We start from the raw sequence: 15,479 nt of genomic DNA, 5'->3' as shown, positions 1-15,479 counted from the left end.
AGACTCATGGACTTGACCATAAAAGCCACAAACAGATGTTACGAGATCTCCGCCACTGGTGGATTCCCCGGAAACATGCTACTATAACTGACTTCTTGACTAAGTGTGACGTATGTAGTACATGTAACATCAGACCTACCATCACTCCTAGGGCAGGAAAACATCCTTCTCCCACTGCCCCGGGACAGGAAATCTTTATGGATTTCACAGATATGGGAGTAAGGGCTGGGGGGAAAAGATTCCTCCTAGTAATTGTGGACACATTTTCACGTTGGGTTGAGGCCTACCCTACGGGAAAAGAGGACGCAAAATCAGTCATTAAATGTCTGGTGAATGAGTACATTCCGAAACATGGGTTTCCTAAATTGATCAGGTCAGATAATGGTTCACATTTCAAAAATAAAGACCTGCAATCTGTTGAAAAGGCTCTGGGACTAAAACACAAATTTGGCACTGTGTACCGCCCACAATCGCAGGGAAAAGTTGAACGGGCTAATCAGACCATCAAGCTAAAGCTGCTAAAAATCGTTCGCACAACTAAGCTTCCTTGGACTGAAGCCCTGCCCATTGCACTGATAGGCATCAGAGCCTCGGTCAATCGGTCAACAGGACTCACACCATTTGAGCTTACGTGTGGCCGACCTTTCCCAGGGCCGTCCCAAAACCCCTCTCCCCTTCCTGACCTCGGTTACAGACCATACTATTTGAAGGTTAATGCTTTTGTGTCAGCTCTCTCCTATACAGGTGACAAACCTGTCACCCCTGTCACAGAGGACGTTCCAGGACCTGACCCCGGACCCCCGGAACACCTTTGGTTGAAGGTGTTAAAGAGGAAGTGGTCGGAGCCACGTTGGACAGGTCCACACAAGGTTCTGGCCAGAACTGCAACAGCTGTGCAGCTCGCAGGAAAAGGACTCAACTGGTGGCACCTAACACAGTGCTCCAGCAGCAGGACAGGACCTGAAGCAGAGGAGGCAGCCCCACAAGGAGCCCAGGCTACGTGAAAAGAGGGTCACGTATAATTTTTTATTTTTCATATACTGTATAAACTGTGACTGTGATGAGATACACATAAGGGAAAGAAGGTTACAAGGTCTTGCCTGTATTTACAGTTAAATCAGGCTAACATGGTTGTTTAGGTGGACTCATCTAGGTGTTTTTTGAAAAACATTATATATCACATTGTATTAAAACTTGTTGCTTAGAATAAATGCTAAAATAGATAAAAAGAGGAACCAGGGGTGGGGAGAATCCACCAGAGAGAAATTTCACTTCCTTTCCCAAACCAGTATAAAATAGGATCACCCAGATAAAAGTTTTTCAGTTGCGCGCAGGAAAACAAACTAGAAGCATCATGCAGTACGGCAAACTGCTAGTAGCGTTTGCTGTAGCATTTGTGTTTACCTCTCTTGTCCTCGTTCTTCTGTACAAACTTTCTTCATGTTATTTGTCATGTATTTTAAATGTTTTAGGGAATGTGAGAGAAAATACCATGACCCTTGTGTAGAGTTTGTGTACTCAGATAAATCTGAATAACCTGGGAAAGCACAGACTGTACTAGTTTAGATACATTACTTATCATCCTCGCCTCTGCACTCTGCTAAAACTGGCTAATCGCAAGTAACTCTTTAACAATAGACAATGCTTTCACTCAGAAGCAGGGTGGAAGGAGTGGGCTACAAGGGGGGGAAGGCTAAACCAAGATTATAAAGAATGATGTAGTGAGGTAGCTTCCCTAATGAATATAAACTAGCTGACCAAATAGCTGCAGGTTTTGAAAACATACCTATAATAAGTGCTCTGATCCCTATCACTCCTAACAAAAATGTTGACCGCATTAACTACATCCACTATAATGTTCTCCGTTTGACTAATCTAACCCGTGATGCAATTGCCGGACTAGCTGAACAAATGGCTCCTACGTCACTGATGGTGATCCAAATAGAATGGCATTAGATATGCTGCTGGCAGAGAAAGGCGGTGTATGCTCAGTGTTCCAAGACTCATGTTGTATTTTCATCCCTAACAATACAGCGCCGGACGGGACTGTAACTAAGGCGCTAGAGGGGCTCCGGACGCTGTCTGAATCCATGCACGATGACTCAGGTATCAACAGCCCCATTCACGACTGGTTAGACCGTACCTTTGGGAAATGGAAGTCCATGGTGGTATCTCTATTCTCCTCAATCCTTGCTGTGTGTGCGTGCTTAGTATTATGCGGTTGTTGCTGTATTCCATGTATTCGCCACCTCACTGAGCGTGTGATTATTTCTGCTGTGCAACGAAAGCATCCGGATGCACCTCCTTCTTATCAGATGGCCATGTTCCAAGCTGAGAGACAGGGTCTCCTGGAAATGGTGGGGGATAGTGAAGATGTTGATCCTGAAGAGGTTGTGTGATGATGCTTATAATTAAAACATCTGTACGTAACATTATCTATGCTTATAATAAATATATCTGTATGTAACATTATCTGTAGGTGAACTTAGTTAAGTTCAAAAGAGGGTCTGTTGGATTTATTATGTACAAAAGTGCTTACAATGATCTACAATAACCTGACTGTTGGATTTGTTATGAATAGAGTGATTGTGAGGAAAGGGAGGAGAGGCAGGTGTTGTTCTTCTTTTGCAAGGTCAAAGAGAGGAAGGAGCCAGAAGGAGATGAGAAAGAAGACATGCAGCAGAAACATCACGTGCCATAAGCTCATGAATATTAATATTGTGTAAACCATGAATAGGCTGGATCAGGGATAGCTCGGGGTTCAGACTTCGCGAACTGACCCATGCACTGTATGTTGTCAGGGACACGTAGGTTGGATCCAGATATCTGTAAACTCTTTTATTTTTACTTATGCAACATTGATTGTTCGGAATAAATTGTATTATTATGCTTTAACCCGTCTGTTTGGAAATTCTCTTTGTCACACAAGATTAACCAACACATAACTGGGCCTTGACCTCTTGGAGGTAGAAGGCCAGTTCCTTCACAACAGAGGTTTTCCGTGTCTTGTGAAGTGACGAAGCTCTGCAACGAGTTATGTTGTTGTTTCGTTACCGACCGGGTGCTGGTGTTTTCCTGCTCTCTCCGGCTGCGGGCGGAGAGACAGATATCTTGTGTGTGGTGCATTCAAACAAACAACATTGTTTGTTTAATTTACTGACAAATTGTAAATTGTCTTATTTATACTTCGATACACATACATTAATTAAATAACATTGGTTAACTAGATAATTAGCAATTTTCTAAAGAACAAAATCAGACATATTGGTCACAAAATGATTAGTTTTAAGTCAAAACTGACAAAAATTAGTCTGTTCAAGTCTGTCCGAAACAAACGTTTACGTAGCAGTTGATCCAGAGCTGTAGACCTCCAATATGGCTGCCAGGAGATCACCCAGAAGCCCTCAGTGTTGTAGCGTTGCACGGTATCAATGCTGTATACTTCTACGTATAATATGTTAATTTGATGCACCGAGTCAGTGCACCCTTCCTCCAGGCCAGCAGGGCGGCGCCGCCTCCACCCCGCCTGCTCCTACACGTCGGTGCTGATGCTGTGGGTGACCACCTCCTTCATGGTGACGGAGCGGATGAGGTTGAGCTTGTGGTAGAAGCTGGCCAGGTCCACAGGCAGCTCCAGATCCTGCTGCTGCACAGTCCTGTAGCTGATCCTGCGGCCGCCGTTGCACAGCCTCTCCGGGTGCTGCAGGTAGAAGGGCATCGAGCAGCGGGCGCAGGACGGGCAGAAGGCGTGCGAGCGCTGGCACCTGCGCGGTGGCGGCGTGGGGGAGTAGCTGGCCGGCCCGTTGGCCTCGGTGAGGAAGGTGGGAGGGTAGTTCTCCGGTTCGATGCCGTAGTGCTCCGGCGTCGGAGGCGTAGGGGGAGCGGACAGAGCCAGGGGCCGGGACGGCGACATGGTGGCGAGCTCTGGTTCCTCCTCTTCCCCCTTCTCAGACTCCTCCCTCTTACAGCAGTAATACTGGAGCAGTCAACAAGAGGAGGACAGCTTGTTAACACCGACATACATCATGCACAACAATATGAAGACATGCTACTGACTGAAACGACACGATCCAAACATCCATCCTCTGGACTGAAATACATGAAATGACCACGACCCTTAACAGCGTATTACGTGCATGTGATGTGTTACAAATGACATGCCGGCTCCGTGGAAACAACGCCAACGGGAAGCCATTTAGGACCTTTTGTTGTGGTGGGACGCGCAAATTTAATCACAACACATTTGAATCACAGTCCGAGTAGGGAGGAGGTCGGGGTGGATGAGTCAAACACACGACTTTAACCAGGAGATTGTCTGTTTATGAGGTGGCGGCCATAGACTGTATATAAGAAGTGGATGTAGTCATCATGACGTCACCCATTGGTTTGTGGATTGCCGTTTTGAAGCCTTGACTTCGGCATTTTGGCCGTCGCCATTTAGTTTTTTTGCAACCAGAATTGACACAAGAGGGTGGAGCTGTTGGTGTCTTCAGTTGGGCCCATATGCATTATGTTACCCGCTTGCTAAATCATTAGTGTCTGTGGCTTCTAGACGCCGACAGTAACGTTAATATTGCCGTTGCTTAGCAGCGGTGTTCTCACGACTTGTACCCTGTACTTGTACATGACTTCCCGAGTTGTAAACACAAGCTCACGAGTTTCATTTGAAGGCACCATGAGTTTAACCGAACATTTTCAGGCGACCAAAAAGGTTCTAATTAACTTTGATGAACCGAAATGAAAGGAACAGTTAACACAACAGAAGTGCTCGCCATCCAATCGCCTCCATGTGGTGTTCCTCAAGGTCTTAATGGTGTCTTAATGTGACATGTGATCATTTTTTTATGAATTCACCAGTGGTAACAAATGGTTAAATTTAGCATCAAATCTGTGTAACAAATGGTATCAACACAGAAATTGCTGCAACAACTTATGAGACATAATAGAGCATGGGGATGACCATCATATACTTCTATCATAATGCTCTAAACCCTTATACGATACGATACGACACGATACGATACGATACGATTTGATACAACTTTATTGTCAGTTTGCACTGAAATTCATTTTGCATCCATAGGCAGCTCAATTTGAGAAAAAGTACACATACAATAGACATACTGTTACCACAGACAGACAGACAAGTAGGACCCATCAGACAAAACAACAAAACACATCACAATTATTCATTGGAGGGACTCTCAATCGCCTCTTGGAGGGCAGAAGTTGATATTCCCCATTTAAAACATGGGAGGGATCAGAAGAGATGCTGTTGGCATGTCTGAGTATGCTCTTGTTGTGAGCTGCTTGAAAGGAGGCTACCACAGGTCGGCCAATGATCTTCGCTTTTTCAATTTATTTTAAATAATTCATTCATGCTTATTACAGATTTATGACTAGAACAACTTGACACAGTGCTGAGCAGCATCTCAAATTAATCTCCAGGTTTCCAGCTTTCAGATGATGTTCACCACTTTTATGTGGCATCTACTGTTGACCTGCTATCTCCCCCTAAAGACCCCCTGGAGCCCCCTAGAAAAAAACTAAAATAGGTCTATTGTGGTCTCAGAGGGTTAAAGGGACTGTTTGTAACTTTCTAAGCGTATAAATGTAGCAGGTCGGCACACATGCGCGATTGCATATGCGCGCTCGCGTGTGGCCGCTGTCTCGTCTCCTCTGCCTGCTCGCCTTCACTCAGACAGCGCGCGCGTTCTCGCATACTCGCGTACCTCTAGACGTGAACGCGCGCTCACTCCACACTGCAGAAGAGTTAGTTTAGCTCTGAGAATATCTAGTGAATGTACAGTGGACGTTTGTGCAGAAATAACTGCTGCAGCTCCTCCAGACCAACAGAGGTTTCCCGTGTCTTGTGAAGTAATGGGGCTCCGCAGAGAGAAACGTTACCGTCTCATTACCGACCGGGTGCCGGTGTCTTTCTGCTCTCTCCGGCTGCGGGCGGAGGGAGACGAGTTTCGCGCTGGGGAGCCCCGCTGCTGAAGCCTGCGCTGAGGCAGGAGAACCATACACAGTATCAGCATTGATTCATGGAGAGACCTTCGTCTGGTCAGCTAACATTACTGCCAAGCAGCTGAAATATAGAGTGATATTGTGCTTTTAGCTGACGTGTGTCGCCTCACTGTTTTGAGCGATGCTCGTTCATGTCCATTTAGAGCGAGCACAAGCACGAGCTCGACGCTGACTTTCGTTGATTTCACGGCCACAGGTGTCGCTGTTGAGAAGCATTTCTGAAAGTTACAAATAGTCCCTTTAAGGTAAAAAATCAACTGGGAAAGCCTCAGAGAAACTGAATTGTTGATATCAAGTAAAAAGATTAAAATGTCTTCCTATGTTCTCTGCATTTAGTTTAAACCTCCACAGGTGTGTCAGTTTGTCTGATTAGAGCTGGACTCAGTGTGTAATAGAAACACCTGAGCAGCTTCAGCGTGGTGAGACAGGAGCTTCAGCCTGAAGAGAGGAGACACTAGAAAACAGCATTTAAAAGATACTATGTGGGAGTTCACCAGGTAAACTATAGGATGGTGGATATAGATTTAGTGAGTAAATACAGTCCTACCTGCAACCTACATAAACACAGTACGCCGACGATGGTCAGTAAGATGACTGTAGCCAGAATTCCTCCTGCGATGACCACTGTCCCGGCTGACATTCGAAATCCTCTCCATCAACAGCCTGCAGGTAGGAAGAGGAGGAGGAGGAGGAGGATAGAAGATATGTTTTACTACTCTACTGTACAGCTCCATCTTGTTTAGACTGGTTTCTCCCGCCAGCAGCCGTTACTGAAAATCCTGCTGATGGTTTTTTCTCTGTTACGGCTGAGCGCAGTAAATCAACCCGAGTCACAAAAAAACTGAAGTTGCGGTCAGCGAAGTGTGAATATTAGAGCAGGTGTGACTCTGAGGATGGAGGATGTGACCGATGCTCTCAGTAACGACCACATGTGGGACGTCAGCAACAGGAAACAGGAAGCATCATTACTGATCTCTGCAGGCTTCAATAAACAATCGTCTTGCCCTGAACTAAACCTGGAAAATGATGGAGTTACTTTTGATTCTTTATTATGCAATTAAACAGAACAGGTTTGAGAGCAAAACGTCCCACACGGCAATGGAAAAATGTTTCATTACAAGTAATATTAATTTGTAATTAAAAATGTATTAATCAATGTGTGAATCAAATACTTTTGTTTGCTGTTGAGCTGAATCTCCTGGGTGAGGATCTACGCAGAGTTTTTGCTCTCAAACATATTCAGTTTGTTTGCATAATAAAGAAACAAAAGTATTTGATGAGGAGATCAACACCACGCTCCTCTGAAGCTACAGCCAGGAGCCGCTCAGCTTAGCTTAGTTTAGCTTAGCTTAGCACAAAGACAGGAAACAGGCTGGCTCTGCACAGCACCTCTAAAGCTCACTGATTAACATGTGAGATCCCGTTTGTTTAATCAGAATAAAAACCAAGAAACGACTACTAAAGGAAACAACGTGATCCTGAAGAACATTTCCAAACCTGATGATTATGAGGCAGATCTGGAGTTATCAGTTTCTATTACTTCTAAGCAGATTTATGGATTCTTCTATATTAATATCCCCGGAAAGTGTAATTCCCTCTGATTCTAACACGACTGGTATCACGTCTGTGTGTTCAGATTTGGATGAGTTCTGACTCTGAGAAGAAGAACTCCAGACGGGCCTCGGGGTTCAGACCTGATGCAAATCTAAATAAGCCTCTAGTTTATGGTTAGCATTAACTTTAGCATTAACTAACTGCCAACTGCATTCCATTAAACATTTTGTATTTTTTAGTTGAAGGCATTCAGCTGAGAGCTCCCAAAGCAACCTGACAATGAAACAATAAGGAAGTCAACTAGAGCGCAAACCTCCGCCAACACCTTGGCTCTCTCCAACCTGCAGCCCCGTTTATGACGGCTTATTGTTTTTCCTCCTGCTCATTATGGATACAAAAAAATATATTCGTCTGGAAATGAAGGAAGGAGAAGAACGCCTAACTGCACGGAAAAAAAACAACTACACGTGAAAGATGGCAACAAGCGCAGCTGCAGCGCTAGCTCCGACTCGACTCGTTGAGAAGACAAATAGCAAGAGTCGGGTATGGAAGAACTTTGCATTCGAGCGGATCATCAAGCAGTAATAATAGTTTCACAAAAGTTTGGAGTTGTTTTTCTGTTCGAGTGCGGACGAAGATATTTTGTTAAACCAAGGTCGTGTAGACGACGAAAATATCTGTATATACGTGTAGACGGGGCTACTATAGAATATCCAGGTGATATTTATCTGTCTCTGGGAAAGTTTTTCAAGAAAGAGCAGATCAGAACAGAAGAGATAAATAAAGGACAGAGATGAGTTTTAACCAGAAGAAGAAGAAGAGAAGCTTCATTCACTTCTTCAGGTGTGAATGAGGACACGTCAAGAAGTCTGTTTGAGAGAGAGAGAGAGTTTTATAATTCACTTTCTCTTCATGTTTTATGCAATAAATCTGGTCCCAAACCAGAATTAAGTGTGCATTAGCGAGTGGAAAGAAAAATCCAAAGGTTCCTGAACCTTTTAATGCGACGACAGATGGAAATGTAACCAGCCCCCCCAACCCCCTCTGGGGCGTCTGCACTGTTGTATACTCATCAAATATCCTCCTGAAGAGGGAAATCACTCATCCCTGATGTTACGAATGAATTTAAATTATGAATCGCTAATATTCAGCTTCCCCTCATGTTTAATACAATGAAGCAGGAACCGGAGCGGCGTTTAAAAAATGTGCACTGATGAATAGTAAAACAGCGGCAGAGTCACGTGAGAGGAGATGTGACTGGAGTGAAGTCATCGTCATCATCATCTCCTCTGCTTCCTGTGTGGGCGTGACGAGTGGAGTAGGAGTGTGTCGCGTCGTGGGAGCGTCACGCCGTGATGCATGTGGAGCTACACGGACCTGTTACTATCAATAACAACACAGATGTTTGGATTAAACGTGGTCGGCGAACATCTGTTTCAACTGACTTCAGGCCCAGACACACCGAGCCGACATCAAAGAAACTAGCGCCGATGAACGACGACTGTTGCGTCGCCTCACGTCGCCTTTTAAGTTGCACTTAAAAACACACCGCAAAGACGACAGCTGACGGCCGCTCAGAAGTTTAAGATACACAATTAAAACACCGCCATGACCTCCGCCCCTCTCATCAGCACCCTGAGGATCAACTCATCACTGGCTATTGCATTGGGTTTCCATGGCGACGGAGACCTGGACATCAGCATCCCCAAGGGGAGCGCCAGAGAGTCATTTACACCCACACAGCCAGTCAGCATCACACACACACACACACACACACACACACACACGCGCACACACACACACACACACACACACATCACTGAACAGACACACACTCAAAGTTCAGCATCCGTCCATCCATCCACCTAACATGGATTAATCCGCCGCTGGAAATAGTCCCTTATATTGCACTACTGTATAACCAACACAGTCCGACGGACTGACGGGTCAGCAACCTTTACTATCAAAGAGCCAGTGTGCTTCTTCTGGAAATGTCTTTCAATATTACTTTGTTGTTGTTGAATCTGTCCACGCTCTATTAAATTACTCAAAGACTTTTCTTTTTAGGGATTTAGAATCTGTAGCTAGCCTATTGAGCTGGGGAGTTCGGCAAAATTAGAGGATAAGGCACCGGGCTGTAGATGACGCACAATTTGGGTTGACTTGAAATGATAGTGAAAAACATATTTGCTGTATAGATTACAGACTTTTACAGCTGGAGAATGAACTTTATTTTTTTTGTGACGACTTTCAACGATGTATTTTTCATGCGTTTTCCTACGAATATCCAGCAACAATATGACGCATGTGTCAATTTCCGCTCCAGTCTTTTCAAAAATAAAACTACTCAGTTAGGTTTAGGAAAAGATGGTGGTTTGGGTTTAAATAACACTGGAAGTGGTGTAACTTAAAGGGTTGCCGATGTTCTCCAGTCTCCACTATCTGTTCTATTGGTTGAAATGGTCTTTACACCTCGACAGCGATCCATTACTGATGAGCTCTGAAAAAGGACCTGAAAAGAGGCGTCATCTGTAGCTGCTGTAATCCTGTAAAAACGTCTACCAATCACTGCCTCACGGTCCGCTTGGAAAGAACCAATCAGATGCCTCCCTGCCTCTCTGCTCGTACTCTACCCTTGGCGTGCACCAGCCTGAACTCAAAGCGCGTCGCCGCCACACGTTCCCTGGAGAATGGAAGAGTTCACTCAGCCCTGCAGTAGCACTGCCGCGGTTACTTGTCATGAGGTAGCGTTGTTGAGTTGAGGGCCTCTCTCCGCTCTGTGTCTGTGAAGTAGTTACGATGCGGCGGTTGCCTTGGAAAAGTACTGAAGTTACGAAAATGAATAAATAAACTTGAGGTTTCACACGGGACACGAACGCCTGTGTTTTTTGACCCACCCCGACTTCCTCCCTACGTGGCGCTCGCTGCTCTTCGTACCTCCCGGTTCATAATTACGTGGATTATTATACGAATTGAGTCCGTGCTGACCATCACGAGAAGAATGTGAGATTTGTGTCTTTGTACACAAATCAATACTTTGTTTTTCGAGACAAACTGCTGTGCGACTGGGCTGAACCTTTTTTTAAAATGAAACCTTATATTTGTGAGGTGTTTTTAAAGATTTACATCTTCAGTTGGAACCAATAGCCTTAGAGCTGAGAGCCGACAGGAAGTCTGAGACACGTAGTTGTTTTTTGCTCTATTCATGACATTTGTTATCTGGATTAATGCTACTTTTATCTTTTTAATACCTGCAGTATATCACTCCAAATGTCCTTAGTCACTCACAGGAGTGTTAAATTATAGATGAGGTGACTATAAATTCTATATTGAGTCAGGGCCAGAGCGACCATTAAAGAAAACTCAAGTCATATAAAAGCAGTCAAACTCAAATAGATTTAATTTGGCTACTTGTAGGACCAATAAATCATTAAAGCCATCAGTGTTTCTTCACCAGAGTTTTATTGCTGACAATGTGGTGAAGACTTTAACCCTTCATATACTGGCAAATACAGACACAAGTGAATAGACACATCATAAATGATATTCCTATCACAGGAATATCATTTATAATCTCTCTGCTTCTCATATGAAACAATTTGGAATAGTCACGTGACACCGGAACTTGCGCAAACCTGCACAAATGATTACAAGCATTTGAGCAGGATTATAGATGTAATGTTGTTATTATATTTACAGTGGAGTTTATGGTGCACACTTTTACGCAAACTTAACGCGCATAAGTGGCCGTTTAGGTTCATTCTGTCCGTTCCGCCTCCTTCACTCAGGTCTCGTGGGTTTGGATTCATACATCAGCACCACAAACACACACACACTGAAGTGCAAGACTAATTACTACACCAGAGTGAAATTATGTTTCTGTTAACGATTAAGACCTGCAATTATTGGGGTAACACGAACACAAGGGATGCCAACAAACTGAACAGGCTGGTGAGGAAGGCTAGCTCTGTGGTTGGATCTGAACTGGACGATCTGGAGGTGGTGGCAGAGGGGAGGATGAGGAGGAAGCTGGACGCCATCCTGGAAAACCCCTCCCACCACCTCCATGATGAACTAGTCAAGATGAGGAGCACCTTCAGCGACAGACTCATCCCCCCTCGGCACAACACAAAGCGCCTGGGTCAGTCCTTCATGCTGGTAGCCATCAGGCTCCACAACCAAGGTTGACCCCCATATGAGAACTATGAGGACTTTAAGAACTTTAAACATGCACTATCTGCTTTTAAACATGCACTATCTGCCTTTAAACATGCCCTATCTGCCTTTAAACATGCACTATCTGCCTTTAAATATGCACTATCTGCCTTTAAACATGCCCTATCTGCCTTTAAACATGCACTATCTGCCTTTAAACATGCACTATCTGCCTTTAAACATGCACTATCTGCCTTTAAACATGCACTATCTGCCTTTAAACATGTCCTATCTGCCTTTAAACATGCCCTATCTACCTTTTAAACATGCCCTATCTACCTTTAAACATGCACTATCTACCTTTAAACATGCACTATCTGCCTTTAAACATGCCCTATCTACCTTTAAACATGCCCTATCTGCCTTTAAACATGCACTATCTACCTTTAAACATGCACTATCTACCTTTAAACATGCACTATCTGTCTTTAAACATGCACTATCTACCTTTTAAACATGCACTATCTACCTTTAAACATGCACTATCTGTCTTTAAACATGCACTATCTACCTTTTAAACATGCACTATCTACCTTTAAACATGCACTATCTGTCTTTAAACATGCACTATCTGCAACCATCTGGGACTCTAACCACTGGCGCACTTTACACTATACATCCTATATGCCACTTTATAGATTGCACATATGCCCATATTACATGTATTTATTGAAGGACTGTACACACTATGTTCACCCATTCACTCTGGATCTTTTATATCTCTATTATTGTTTTTATAATTTTTGTATACCTTTATACCTCTCCTGGATTTCACTCTGTTTGCTGATGTTGCTGCTCTGACACCTGAATTTCCCTCCAGGGATTAATAAAGGTTCATCTTATCTTATCTTCTTATCTTATTTACGCAGAGCCTTCTAGCGCGTAACTCAGGTTATCCATGGCACAAACTTCTGTGCGTCTTAGTGCACTAAAACGCACAGACACTTCCAGATAAACAGCTGATCATCTTACCCATCACATTAGGATCTGGATCGTCCCATGGCGTCTCTCCTTGCAGCACCTGCAGCTCTGGGAGGAGATGTGGAACCAAACCTGCAACTGTCAGCTAACAGCAGCGTTTTACATCCACACACACACACACACACACACACACACACACACACACCTGACCTGGAAGAACGAGGAGCAGAGGTTTGTCTCGGTGCGTCTGAGAGGCAGATTTGTCTTCACATGTCTTCTGTAATTTCTCAACCTGCAGTGCTTCCTTCGTCCCACAAAACTTTTAACTTCTTAAAGATTTGTTTCCCTCGTTGTTTCCTCTATTAATGTTCCATTAATTGGAGTGTCTGCTTCCGAGCAGGTTGCAGATTTAAAGAAAAGAAAGAAAAGAAGTCCAGTTCATTAGAATCCCAAATGGAGCAATATTTCCTCTCCAGGTCCGCAGCTTTTCTTTTGGCTTTAGTCCCCAAAAAACCGAAACGTTGAAAAAAAAAAAAAAAGCAAACAGATGATCCAAACTTGCTCAGAGGAGGACGAGCTGTGAGGAGAAAAGAGATGAATGTTCATGTTGTGCACACCGGATCCGGTCTCATCCTGTCTGTGTTGCAACCTGACTGGATGGGACCGTGCGTCACAGCAGCGCGCACTGCAAAAAATAAATAATAACTACCTGAAGGATAAGATAAGATAAGATAAGATAAGATCTACTTTTATTGTCCACGTGGGGAATTTTTTCCTTCCACACAAGACATGGAAACAGTTTCACAGAAACAGATGTTTCAACACATAAACAGTCCACGTACATAATGGCACATACCATCACACACACCATGGCAGGTACTGCACCCAGGTAGTGCACTGCACAGACAATAGCCCAATATTACACAGATGCAACATATTGCACTGTCCCAATTTAACATATTGCACTGTCCCAATTTAACATATTTTTGGAACATACTTTATCATATTTTATCTTCCATAGGGCATCCAGGAGGGCGCTTTTCTCTCTCTTATTAAAACTGCTCTGGGAGGGTATAACATGTGGGAGGTTGTTCCTTGTTCCATCCAAACAGTACAAACTGCTAGTGCAATAAAACAAGCATCATCCCTCACTGGCTTCCCACCTGCAAACACCGCCACGTATTCTCGGTTCATACGGTTCGTATGATATCCTACGGAAAAGTTATTCATTCTTTTTCATTCGTTTTCCTACGAATGTCCAGCAACACGTGTCAATTTCTCCTCGTTACATGCAAACAGTCTCAAAATAAACTTCCATCTTCACAGGAAACAATTTCCTTAGGTTTAGGCAAGAAAGTTAGTCTTCAACATGATTAGGATTAGGCAACAAACTACTTAGTTAGCTTTAGGAAAATATCGTGGTTTGGGTTAAAATAACTATGGAATTGTTGTAACTTAAATACGGAAGTTACGTGACAAATAAATCAACATTGACTTCTGGTTTCACACGGGACATGAACAGCGTATCTCCTGGGCCAAAGTCCTGTATTTTTTGATCCACACATCCACCCCGACCTGCCCCCTATGCGGCGTTCGCCGCCATTTATACTTCCTGGTTCACGATTGCGTTAATTACACACAAATTGATTTCACGCTGTTCATGTCCCCTGTTCACAACGTTCAGTGTCATTTTCACTGTACAAACGTAGGAGTTCAACCCAGTCACTAGAAAAAATGTCGGCATTGGACGTCTCTGCAAACCACAGCTACACTGAATGGTGACGTTTCTGAACAAATAATGCGTTTCATAAATAGTTTCATATCAGCCTCGTATCACGCTTGCAGAAACGCACAATGGATTTTGGATAACAATCTTTGCACAGACGGTGGCTCTGAGTGGTCAAACAACCCTCTTTTGCCTTTTGGCGGATGCGAAGAAAACGCAGAAATTCTAACCTGTTCCGAAAACTTTAATGACACAACGTGAGGTCGTAATTGTTTTTAAACTCGTGACAATTTTGGTCAAACAATACGGACTTGGTGTGCCTTAAATCTTTGTATATTTAATATCAGACTTTTCTGTATCTGTTGTTAAGAAGAAACCTCTGACTGGACGAACCCTGAATCGATGAAATGAGTATCGGTAACTCTCTGTTCACCGTCTCCTCTCCTCTCTCTCCTCCATCGCTCCACTTTGAGCTGCAGCACAGAGAAAAAGACGAGTTTGAGGGCGGCCGAGAAAAAGAAAAGATTTTTACCGAGTGAATTATTTAGAGCAGGCTGAGATTCCACCGTATTGTACAGACAAGAGCGTGTAATATTAATGAGTGGAGACGTTAGAGGTTATTTCTCTTTTCTCTCCTGCTGTGCTTCAACTCTTCAGCCTCCAGCCACTCCGGCAGGAAGCTGCAAAAAACAGATTTACGGGTCAAACCTGCAGAACTTCACTGACACCGTCGGACATGGTGACTTTTATTAAGTCTTAGCAGGGAAACAAGAGTCGGCTTCACTAGTGGACAAAGTTTGAGGAAGTTGAAAAAATGATAAAAAGTTGTACATAAACAGATTAAAAAAAGACTCGGTCCAAACCGAGTGCTTGTCTGAAACCGTGAACGGTCCGTCTGTGAATTTGCGGCTAAATTGTTCCACTAATAGTCAGTGGTCATGTCTATAATGTTAAATCCAGCGGTACATGACCACCAGGTCCGGCGAGGACACTAGGGGACGCGCTGCTCCACTCAACCAAAGAGTAGAGAAGC

The 15,479-nt window shown here is 43.9% G+C and overlaps 1 protein-coding gene across 1 annotated transcript; it reads right to left on the bottom strand.

Annotated features, from left to right (window-relative positions):
* Window positions 1–2,994: 2,994 nt before the first annotated feature.
* LOC119492995 (protein FAM163B) lies at window positions 2,995–6,670 on the bottom strand. Its single transcript, XM_037777943.1, has 2 exons — window positions 6,578–6,670; window positions 2,995–3,976 (listed from the first exon to the last, which is right to left on the bottom strand). The coding sequence occupies exons 1-2, from the start codon at window positions 6,668–6,670 to the stop codon at window positions 3,533–3,535; spliced, it is 537 nt and encodes a 178-aa protein (XP_037633871.1). The 3' UTR covers window positions 2,995–3,532.
* Between the last annotated feature and the right edge of the window lie 8,809 nt (window positions 6,671–15,479).

Source organism: Sebastes umbrosus, chromosome 8, assembly GCF_015220745.1.
Source record: "Sebastes umbrosus isolate fSebUmb1 chromosome 8, fSebUmb1.pri, whole genome shotgun sequence".
Lineage (NCBI taxonomy): Eukaryota > Metazoa > Chordata > Actinopteri > Perciformes > Sebastidae > Sebastes > Sebastes umbrosus.
This window is presented reverse-complemented; position numbering and strand designations above follow the sequence as displayed.

Coding starts and splice junctions, on each gene's coding strand:
- LOC119492995 (XM_037777943.1), bottom strand. CDS start 6,670: ATGTCAGCCGGGACAGTGGTCATCGCAGGAGGAATTCTGGCTACAGTC. Junction 3,977..6,577: donor TGTGTTTATGTAGGTTGCAG/GTAGGACTGTAT, acceptor TGACTGCTCCAG/TATTACTGCTGTAAGAGGGA.